General features: G+C 38.3%; 1 protein-coding gene and 1 long non-coding RNA gene across 2 annotated transcripts; both read left to right on the plus strand.

The window, feature by feature from the left end:
* Positions 1-166: 166 nt before the first annotated feature.
* LOC134291589 (uncharacterized) lies at positions 167-2629 on the plus strand. The gene is made up of 2 exons (XR_009999172.1): positions 167-2223; positions 2298-2629. It is a non-coding gene; the product is annotated as an uncharacterized LOC134291589 (long non-coding RNA).
* A 5989-nt stretch (positions 2630-8618) lies between these two features.
* LOC109414169 (nuclear receptor-binding factor 2) lies at positions 8619-9740 on the plus strand. Its single transcript, XM_019687952.3, has 2 exons — positions 8619-8775; positions 8840-9740. Exons 1-2 carry the CDS (start codon positions 8752-8754, stop codon positions 9551-9553), a joined length of 738 nt encoding a protein of 245 aa, XP_019543497.3. The 5' UTR covers positions 8619-8751; the 3' UTR covers positions 9554-9740.
* The last annotated feature ends 2328 nt before the right edge of the window (positions 9741-12068 follow it).

The following is a 12068-nucleotide window of genomic DNA, read 5'->3' on the forward strand; positions in this document are numbered from 1 at the left end:
GGCGCCAGCGGCCGACGCCGACCGACGCGCGGCGAACTGTCACCGTTCGGATCAGAGACATGGAACGAGCGCGTAGGGGAATATGGGGCGTTGTTAACGCCACTAAATTTGTGCAGACTGAGTTTCGTTTCATTTCAACAGATTAATGTTTTCAATTTTACATGGACATTTTTGCACTAAAAATTGCATTTATTTTATAGCGCATTTAATTCACCACTGGACTATCGCACTAGTTTTTACGAGTGCGAAAACGCTAATAAAAGTGCGCGATAGCATCAAATCAACTCGGTGTCTTCAGAGCACTTGTTCACCATAGATTGAAGAAATAGTGCGCCGAAGACATCAACCTGATTTGGTGCAATCGCGCACTTTTATTTACGTTTTCGCACTTATGAAGTCGCAGTTCGCAGTCCAGTGGTGAACTAAATGCGGTATATTACACCCGAATTGATGCCCGATAATGCTAAATACGCCCAATACTGTTGCGATTTTTTTCGGCTTAGACTTTGATGCAATAAATTTCGTCGTACTCATATTTCGCTTTCGATTTCGCTGTCAATCTCAGTCGCAGGGTTTTTGCAACTCGCCCGATAATGTGACAGTTTTCGCCGGCCGTCTCAATGTTTACCATTAAAGCCTTTTGTTCTCGGTGCACCAGCTGGTCATGTTTACACAACAAAACCAGCTGGTTCACCGATGTTTACGTTCATCCTTATGGTCCACTGCACGAATTTGTGCTGGCCTGCTTACTCTCACAGAAAATTTGACATTTGAGCGGTGCCGACACCGCTCAAACGTCAAATTTCGTGTGAGAGTAAGCAGGCCAGAATAAATTCGTGCAGTAATCCATTGTTCTCGGCTACCAGCTGTTTATGTTTTCATAACAAGATCAGCTGGTTTCGCCTGAATCGGGAAAAGAAGGCGAAAATGTGTCATAAATGTTAGGTTAGTACCATATTAGGGCGAGTTCAAATTCGTCGCCAAAGTCTGATTATTCGTAAAAAAATACAATATGCACCTTGTTTTTGATTTTGACAGGATTTCGCCGTGTTTACGTTTTGATTTTAGTTTCGCCTTTTACTTTCGTAAACAAAACACCAGAAGTGGAAGGCGTAATTCTTGTTTTTGTTTCGTGCGACGTAGAATGGAATTTCGCCTTCCACTCAATCCGAGATTTTCAATAGTTAGAAAAGTGATATCAAAGAAAACTTGTGAGTCTAGCATCTTTTCACTACTATAATCACTTAAATTGTATGCAATTTTTCCGGATTTGAGTACTTTTTCTACGTATGACATCCCAATGACATCCCTATAGTCTATTTTACGAAACGACAACAGTGTTGATATTGATATTAACACTCACGGGCTTGGGCGCAACCTCCTGTCAAATTTTCATTCATGAAATGAGCGATCAGCTGATCCGAAACGTCTCGTAAAATGGCTCATTGGCTTCTTTAGCGGTGTTGAGATAATTCCATATTCAGAATCTGCATGCAAAACTGATCCGAAATCCAAATTTTCATGAATTTATGTGCCCGGGAACCTATTTAAAAATCAGTTTGAAGTTTGTATGGGAGCGATTTGTTGAATCACCCCACTGGGCGGAGCTGTCAAGCAGTTGGCCAGCTGTCAAAAGGTGATTTCGAAACATCTGTTCGAAAGAGATTTTAAGTACCAAAATTAGGTTCTAAAAATCTGAAAAAAATCATCCCGCATAGTGAAAAACAATTTGTCTTAATCTCCAAACAGTAATTTTCTTGTATCTGTTGTTGTTAATGTATAACAAACAGTTGCTTTTATGTCGAAGATTATGAGGTTCGACGCATTCAACTTTAAATCACAGTCTATGTAATCCATACCAATTGGTGACATTATATTACACTGTGCAGATATTGTTGAATGTTATGATGATGGAAACTCGCAAATAAAGGTGGCAATATTAAATCACATTATGTCAAACTGTTTGTGCTCCTTCTGTGCAACACACTGACACACATGCGTAAAAACGGATAGTTACTAATGTTGAACAATATGACAAACAGTTGCACCCATTAGTATTAGTGAATCAATGAAAACTGGCTGACGGCTGCAAACTTTCAAAACAGAGAGAAACAAATTGAGAGTAGAAAAATGTGAAAATTCCTATTTTGTTTTAGAGAAGTTTGGTGAATATCTGCCGCAAATAATTGTTGCATTAGAGCATGAGTTCACGTGTTGTTAGCGGTAAGTATTTCATTCAATGGAAAAAAATACGTCCACCCAAGCAAAAACTTACAATAAACCATTTCTCTTCGTAGACGGAACCGAAGCGGTTCCCACCAGGAGACGTTTATAGCCGTCCTCATTGGGGGCCTACACGGCATCACTCCGGTGATCAACTTCCTTTTCATCTGGAATGGCTGCCGTGTATATCGCGCATCATCCGGACGGCTCAGCAACGAGACAAGATGTGCTTCGTCCACCTATGGTGAGAAATTTATCAGCAGCAAGATGCTGGTGTTTCTACGGAGGGACACTGGATAGTGAAGTCTGCTGACACCGGTATGCACGAACGACGACGGAGTTGGAGAAGCAGAAGGACACATTTTATATAGGCATATGAGATTGTAATTAATAAATATAATTGTTTTATTGATTAATCTTCAATTTGTTCTTTATTTACTGTTAATACAAATTAACAGTACATACTATATGAGCACTATTCCGCATACAGTTATCGTACTATTGAGAACTATAAGTCGCTAGTTATACATACATTATACGTTTTTCTTTCAAATTAGTGGTTAAACTGTTCCCTAACCATTTGCTATGTTATGAATTGTGGGAAAAACTGGATAGTATATTGGCCATATGTTATACTGTTTTGCGAAAAATTTGTTCGAGAAAATGAGCGAATTTTTATGGTAACCTATCTTAACCGCCTATTCCACATACTGTTATTCGGTGGATTACCATTTGTCAAACTGGCAAATCTGTACATGGAATGGTTACCTTACTGTTATCTCGGGTAGTCTGAGAAATGGTTAAATTACAATAGTTGATAGTCATCAACAGTATGAGAAACGCTGCATTTACAGTTCGTGATTATGCGGGATGATGGTTCAAAAAAAGGTGCTCTTTTGTTTAAAATCAAAAAATCAATAAATTTTTCTTAATTTAAAACCTCAATTGGGTTTTTAAATTTTGAAAAATGTATTGATTTTTCGTTTTTACGAAAGAGCATATTTTTTTGAGCCACCATGATTTTTTTCAGATTTTTAGCACTTAATTGTGATACCTAAAATCAATTTCAAAGATATTTTTTAATATCACCTTTTGACAGCTGGGCAACTCACTATGGGGAAAGTGGTGGCCAAAAATCGAAAAATTTACTTGCTTTGAATGACGTGTCTTATATACCATTTGAGAGCCAGATAGTTCAAACCTAGATTCCCAAAATTTCAGCCCTCTGTGATGGAAACACATTGCGCCACAGATATCAGACTTAGAAAAATAGTGAAAATTGTAGAAAAAATGCATTTTAAACAAATGCAGTTTTTCAGTGAAAAAATGGTTTAATTTTGGATTTTAATACATCGTTGTAAATGTTATTGTCTGAACTTGAAAATGAGTGTGTTGTTGGGGTTACACGGTTAATTGAAATTAGTAAAAAATGGGTAATTATTGACAAAAACAACATTTTTTGCCTAAGTTGGTCTATATCTAACAAGCAGGGTCGAGCAGTCTCAAGAGACCGCCTCCACAGTTTAGTTTGGGGTCTATATTATGTTTCCAGTTCAAAACCGAATTAGCGACATCTTTTCCTTGACTTCCGCTGCTTTTGCCTTGCGTTAAACACAATGTCGGAAGTGGGGCGCTGTATAGAGCATCAGGTGTACAATACAGCGCCCCACTTCCGACATTGTGTTTAACGCAAGGCAAAAGCAGCGGAAGTCAAAGAAAAAATGTCGCTAATTCGGTTTTGAACTGGAAACATAATAGTATCTGCGGAACGCGAATCCAGCTGCGGATAGCTGCGGATGAGCGTCATTTTGACCCAAACTCGAAAAATTGTGTTTTTCGTTATTTTTTGGTTAACTATGATTATTGATTATGCGAGCACATACAAAAAATCGTACATATTAAACAGTGCTTCAAAGGTGGAACTATTAAATGTAAAATTAAGTCTTAAAAATGTTACACACTTAATTATTTTAATGTTAAAAATGGGTAAGAACTAACCGAAAATCATCGTTCCATACATAAACTGTATCAACCCATCTTTACTGAAATACTTCTGTTGTTCACGAAACTCTTGTTTATATTTTCAATACATATTTAGCAGCAGGGAGAGAAACACCACATCTTATATATTAATTTTACTAAAAACTACCTACTTGTATTTAAAAGACGAGGATAATATTTTCAATTCATAAGTTCATTTTCAACTTAAACGCTAGCAACGTAAATAGAGCACAGTAGTTAATTCAACGAAAACAAATCTGAAAATAATTGCTTGTGGTAATATGAAACATAGAAGCATCGCGTTACCACAGACAAACAGACGTATCACTTGGAACAAAATGCGATAAAATCATCATCACGAAAACATAATCGCCCAATGCTAATTACGTTAAAAAGGAAAACTGAGTAGAGTGAGACGTCTGTTTATCTGTTGTGTTACTTTAGATCTAAAAAAATCTCAAATAGTCAATGCAAAAAAAGTATTTGAATATACCAAGGCAAAATAAAATTTTGATCTTGCTAAAGAAGAACGACTACAGCAGAGGTTCGCTCAGTGCATATTATGTTTCCAGTTCAAAACCGAATTAGCGACATCTTTTCCTTGACTTCCGCTGCTTTTGCCTTGCGTTAAACACAATGTCGGAAGTGGGGCGCTGTATAGAGCATCAGGTGTACAATACAGCGCCCCACTTCCGACATTGTGTTTAACGCAAGGCAAAAGCAGCGGAAGTCAAAGAAAAAATGTCGCTAATTCGGTTTTGAACTGGAAACATAATACACTTCAACTGCAATGATTTTTAACTGCAAGTCCGCTAAGTTCAACAATTTTGCAGTTATAGCACCGCTATCTGTCATAATGAAATGTCAACAGCGATGCGATGTTTTTCTCATGCACTTTTGCTGCAATGTGATGTTTTTTCAAATGCACATTGGCAGCATTCTGCAGCAACTGATAATTCTATGACACCTGCCAGTTTTTTGCAGTTATCGAATTTCATTCGTTAAGTGAAACGTAAACATGTTGCAGTTATCGAACGTCTACTGTACTTCAAAAGTTGAAGTACGTAGCACAATATTTTTACAATGCATAGCAGAAGGCTCACGCAAAAAAGCTTTGAAAAATAAAATAACGATTGGCGCGCCGCTTATTTGGCATTGGAAACGATGTTATGTTTGGCGGTAATGTGGACACTATAGAAAAATTGCATATAGACATAACGATTCAAATATGGTGAATTTGATTGGCCATGTTCTTAAAAACCGTGAAAGTGAATCTAAAATGTTTACCATTCCCAAAAATTTATATGGAATGATGTCACCTGAACAGAAAAATGAGTAGATATTGCTTGTGAATTTGATTAAACTCTGTCTCTTGCAACTTAATTTATAAAATTTGTGATGGAAATTTATCAATGAAAATGGAGACAAAACATCAACTTAGTTATTGATGTTGATATGTGTTCAGTAAAATAATAGAAACATGTTAAAAAAGTATCCTTTCAACGTGTTTGAACAAATATTACAGTTGGGGTGTGGGGGGTTGGTTTTGGTAGATAAGTTGGAGGGTGGGGGGGCTCTTGGTAGATAAACAATTCTTTACCAAAATACCTGATCGGTAAAACAATACTCTTATATAACGTTTGAAAAATGGGAGGGGGGGGGGGGGTTCAAATTTGCATCGAAGGGGGGGGGGGGGCTGCTTCCACCTGCATCTCTCCTGTTCTATCTTATGCATGGCAATCTTATTCTAGTTTTGATTTGCATTTGAACTGCCTCAAAAATTAAAAAGAAATGTTTAAGTTAATTGCTCAGGAATAAGTAGTTCCGCAGACAGACGTTCAAGTTTGACTCAGCAGCTTGTGTAAAAAACATGGCCGCCACAAATTGCCAAGTGGCAATCAGCGAACAGATGGCGTTAGCGACGTTCATATTCAATCGCTGCCTCACATGTGCGTTGCGACCAACAACTGTCACCACGGTCGTCTTCCAACCGGATGGCGGGAAAAGACCGCACGTGTTTCACGCTAATAATGTTTCCACATAATTTGTGCAGAGTAAATTATTTTTATTTAATGTTTAAAATCTTTTGCACAAATTAGCGCAGGACTCTTGTAAAATATTTTACACATTATTACTTTTATTTTACATAGATTTGCTTGAATAAAACTGCATTTGGATGAACTTCACTCGCATTGGGAAATCTTTGTGAATGTGACGCAAATGTAGGAATGATTTTGACAGTGTTTGTTTTGATTTTATTTTTCGGTGGGTGGTGAATTGGGTGGTAAGTAAGCGGCTGGAAGCACGTGGTTTCTCAAACTGTCAACTGCATGCGACTGCACTGTGGCAATCGATTGCCTAGGTGTCGCTAGTGAAAATTTACATAGAAAATTTGAATAAATTTGTTCGAACTAGAACGTCTGTCTGCGGTAGTTCCTAACTGGGTTAAATACTAGTTACAGCTTCCATATGTGATGAAAATACATAAATTTGACTAATGTTATGCTAATCTCACTAGAATACTTCCAAAAAATTCGGAAAAACCAAAAAAATATTTTTGGCCACCACTTTGTATGGAGCCGCCCCATAGTGCAACTACTTGACAGTTCCGCCCAGTACAAAATGCGACCAGGGGTGATTCGACAAATCGCTCCCATACAAACTTCAAATTGATTTTTAAATAGATTCCCGGGCTCCAAAATTCATAAAAATTTGGATTTCGGCTCAATTTGGCATGTAGATTCAGAATATGAGATTATCTCAACACCGCTAAAGAAGCAAATTGGCTTCTAAACTTCAAACTTCAAATTGATTTTTAAATAGATTCCCGGGCTCCAAAATTCATAAAAATTTGGATTTCGGCTCAATTTGGCATGTAGATTCAGAATATGAGATTATCTCAACACCGCTAAAGAAGCCAATTGGCCAATTGGCTTCTTTAGCGGTGTTGGGATCGAGGTTGGGATAATTCCATATTCTGAATCTGCATGCCAAACTGAGCCGAAATCCAAATTTTCATCCATTTTGGTGCCCGGGAACCTATTTAAATATCAATTTGAAGTTTGTATGGGAGTGATTTGTCGAATCACCCCTCGTTGTATTTTGTACTGGGCGGAGCTGTCAAACAGTTGCCTAGCTGTCAAAAGGTGATTTCGAAAAATCTCTTTGAAATTGGTTTTAGGCATCAAAATAAAGTTCTAAAAATCTGAAAAAAATCATAGTGGCTCAGAAAAAGATGCTCTTTTGAAAAAAATCAAAAAATGAATACTTTTTTCAAAATTTAAAAAGGGAAGATTCAAAAATTACGTCCATCGTTTTTCGGGATTTCTAGACCCCCCTCCCCCCTCTGTTACGCAATTTCCCTATACCCAATACACGTACTGTCACACTTTTCTAGACCACCCCCCCCCTCCCCCAAATGTTGGACGTCATTTTTGAACGTTCCCAAACCCAATTTTCCCACCCAATAGGATTGTTTGCAGCCAACATCAATAAGGCAATCCATGACGACTTTTTGCGATGGGGGTGACAGCTAAAACTGTAAACACAGTGTGAGTACAACTTAACAAAGTTTCGTCAAGTGTCGTCGGTGCTTAACAAATTCCTTTGTGTTCAACTGTCACCTCGATCATCGATTGTCAAAAATACATGGTAAACAAAAAAAAATCAGCTGATCGCATCTGTCTCATGGATTGCCTTATTGGGTTCCCCCATTGACAATGCGTTTGGGTTCCCTAAACATTTTGGTATGATAAGCTATTTTACGAGACGTTCTACCGGTGGGCCGCTCATTGTTATTGTTTACATTTGGTGTTTTTGTTTTCGCGAAAAGTAGTATAACATGTGGTGAGCGCTAATCAGATTTTTGCTGGTAGAGATGTTTCGGTTTCTAATGCGGCATGTATGAATCCCCCGAGCTGTATGATGTCACTAGCAGATGAAAAAAACATCCCCACGGTCTACGGATATTAATTATAGTGGGCGGATTGACGCATTTTTGCAGATAAATGAACCCCGTTTATTGAATAGGCCCGTATCACATGTTATGCTAGCGAAAATGTAAATAAATGGGCCCACCGGTTGGACTTCAAAACTGGTAAACATTCAAAAAACAGCTGATTTGAAACGTCTCATAAAATGCCTTATACAAGATGTGGGAATGAGCCATTTTACGAAGTGACAACAATGTTGATGATGATATTGATTTTCACGGGTTATTGGACGCTACCTCCTGTCAAAATTCATTCATAAAATCGGCTCGTAAAATGGACTATCGAAAACGTGACGTCATCGCACTCTGCTGACTTTTTCCGAGCCTTGAATTTTCAGTGTGGTTCGGTCAGAGACCAAGTACGATCAGCTGATTTTGTTGTGTCGTCAAAGTGTCTGACGTTTGTGTATTTTTGTTTACCACAGTGCTGTTGATATCAAGTTCCAAACGAAATTATTTCGCAGCAAATATTTTCTTTGTGCGAGTAATTTTTCAATAGTATCAGCGTTTCAGCAAAGAAAAACAAACTTTGTGCCATGGAAAATTCATTTCTAAACATGGTAAGTAAAGAAATCGATTTATAGTTGCCATCAAATGAAATATTCACCTGGGATCCATTGTCAGGCACACGTCTACGGTCGGAGGGCGGAGCACCACGCCAAGCATCGACGTTTCGACGAGGCCATCGATAACCATCGCAAGGCTGCGTCCTACATTGAGGAGGCGCTGAAAATCGCTCCCCAGTCCGCCATAGTCCGGGAGTCCCTGCAGCTGCAGCGCAAATACCACACCAAACAGATCGAGTTCCTTCGGCACAAGAAGCAACAGTACGAGCGGTATGTGAAAGCCCTGGAGTATCAACGCAAGCGGAATCCGGAGTTTTTGGCCAAGCAGCTGGAGAAGATCGAAAAGTATAACGAACTGCAGGTGGCAATCTATCAGAATTTGAACGACACGGAAAGCTTACTGGGGTCGATGGCGGGAAGTGATGGATCGGAACGACGGCGGAATTCCGCCACCGCTGTGGAAGATCTGATATCGTTGAACCATTCCTTGCATGTGCTGGTGCACCGGATGACGCAAAACATCGACGAATATGCCGTGGAAAACGAAACGCTGAAGGAAAAGCTGAGCCTGTTTGAGAGGGAAGCTGGGGGAGAGCGGGTCACAATGGGTGCGGGTAAGGGTGGACCGGAGAAGGGAAGGGGAGAAAGGCTGTCCGCTTTGGAAACGGGACGAGATGCTTTGGAGGCGATTGAATTTCACCGGGAAGAAATACCAGCGTTAGCGCCACTGGAGCTGCCCAAGTTCGATCTGCCGGAGTTTGAAAATAATTAGGAAAAAACGAAAGATACAAATTAAATACATATTTTTAATGGCAATGACTGAAAAAGTTAAATAGTAATTACTGTGTTAGTATCTAAGAAAATATCATATGATGGTTTAGATTAGACTTATTACATATTGTGCGGTTATATTTAAGTTATAATTTGAGTCACATAAATAAAAATTGATATTTACCATGTACGAGAGATCATTTGTTAATGAACTTCATATTCCTGCAATTCATGAAGGAAATTTCCCTCTTGATTGTTCAAAAAAAATCCGGGAGGAATTCCTGGCTTTATTTCTAAAGGAGTTTTCTGAGGAACAACTGACAAAGTTTTCGGAAAAATCCAAGAGAAATACTTCGAAGAATCATCAGGGCAATTCATAAGAATTTAACTAATCTCCAAAGGAAAATTGGAGAAACTCGTAATTCGCGAAAAAACAAGCTTTCTTGGACAAATCTTCGGAAAAATATGCGGGAAATTCTGGTTGTAGCTCTGTTTGAAATTCAAACAAAGTTCTGAAGTTTAAAAAAAAACATTGGTGACAGTTTTAGAAAGAATCGCTGTTTTTAGAGATTCGTGAAAAAACTAGAGGAGAATATCCAGATGAATTCCTAAAAGAAACTCAAAAGAAATCTAAAAATAACGTAATTCAGAATCATACATTAAAAAATTCTTTGAATGAAATCTATATAAATAAAAATGGAATGGTGTTTGTATGTCACGAATAGGCTCGGGAACGGATCAACGGATCAGCACCATTCTTTCAGTATTTCATTCGTGCAGGGGTCCGACGTGTTCGTACGAAAAAATAATTAGAAAAAAACGACTGGGAACCCTGTCTCCAGATATTTTTCCAAAACCTCTGCCAAGAATTCCTCAAAGAATCCCTCTAGGTATTCCTCCAAGAATTTCTTTAGGAAGTCCTTCAAGACTTCAGCCAAGAAATTCTTCAGGCATTGTTCTCTAGGAATTTCTCCAAAAATCCCTCTAGGAATTTTTACAGGAATTCCTCGAAGAATACCACCAGAAACCTGCACGAAATCGTCTGGAAATTGTTCCAAAAATTACTCCAGGGATTCCTCTGAGATTTCTTTCGGGCATTTGTCTAGAAGTTCCTCCAGGAATTCGTCAATAATTTTTTCTCCAGATATTCCTCCAAGACTTCTGCTATGAATTCCTCCAAGAATCCGTCCAGGAATTTCTCCAGAAATTCTTTCAAGAATTCATACAGGAACTCTAATTGTAATTGTAATAGTATTTTTTATTTATTCACTAGCTGACCCGGCAAACTTTGTATTGCCCCATTTTAATTGTGGATCTTTCACTGTGCACGAGCCTGATTCATAACGATAACCTATTGGTTATACTCATAAGAATTTTTATAAGTCCTGCTCCAATATTTCTGTCAAAAATTTCTCCAAGAATCCCTTTAATTATTTGGCCAGGGGTTCCTTCATAAATTCCTCTAGGAATATATCCAGGGATTTAAATGTCTTAAGGAATTCTTCCAGGAAATCCTTCAGATATTCCTCCAGATATGCCTATAGGAATCCCCTCAGGAATTCCTCCAACAATTCCTTAAGAAAATCCTTAAAGAATTCCTCCGATAATTCATGCTAGACATTCGCCAAGAATTCCTAAAACAATCCCTTTCAAGAACTTCTTCAGAAATCCCTCCAAGACTGCTTTCAAGAATTCCACCAAGAATCCCCCTAGGAATTTCTCCAGGAATTCCTTGATTTTTTTTTCAAAAAATTCTCAAATAATTCCTACAAGAATACTTCCAGGAATCTCTTCCATAAATCCTTGAAGAAAATTCTGAATTAAATCCTAAAGGGATTCCTGGAGTACATTCTGGAAGAATTCATGTAGTAATTTGTGAAGTAATTTTTGAAGAATTTCCTGGGAAATTATTAGAGGAATTCATGAAGGATTTCCTGGAAGTTTTTTTTTCTGGGGGAATTTCTGGAGTATTTCCTGTTAGAATTCATGAAGTATTTTCTGGAGGAATTCCTTATATAATTCCTGGAGCAATTCCTGGAATATTCCGGGAGAAATTCCCAAAATATTTCCCAGAACAATCCCAGGAATAATTCCTTGAGGAATTCTTGTAGGATTCCCTAGAGTAATTCCTGGAGGAGTTCCATTGGAGTCCATTAGTATGCCAGTGGACACCCAAACAGCAACACATAGAGATACTCGTAGAATTATGAGGTGCAACAGACACAACCGTGAAACAATTATGCCGATAGACTGAAGAGAACCAAGAGTAGAGCCTGTAGACCTTGAAGGTCCTTATTCCAGAACAGTTTGGAATGCCTGAATGTACCAAAAGCATTATAGTTGTGCACTGAGGCTCCCTCAGCAGTATAGACTACCCACGAATATTTTTTGCAATTAAAGCATGATACAGTATGTAGATATCGAAACCTAAACTTCAAAATGTATTTCACGGAATGTCCAACTCGCACAAGATCGAGTTGCTCGTAGTGTTGTGAGGTCTAATGGACATAAACGTG

This window comes from Aedes albopictus, chromosome 3 (genome assembly GCF_035046485.1).
Source record: "Aedes albopictus strain Foshan chromosome 3, AalbF5, whole genome shotgun sequence".
Classification (NCBI taxonomy): Eukaryota; Metazoa; Arthropoda; class Insecta; order Diptera; family Culicidae; genus Aedes; species Aedes albopictus.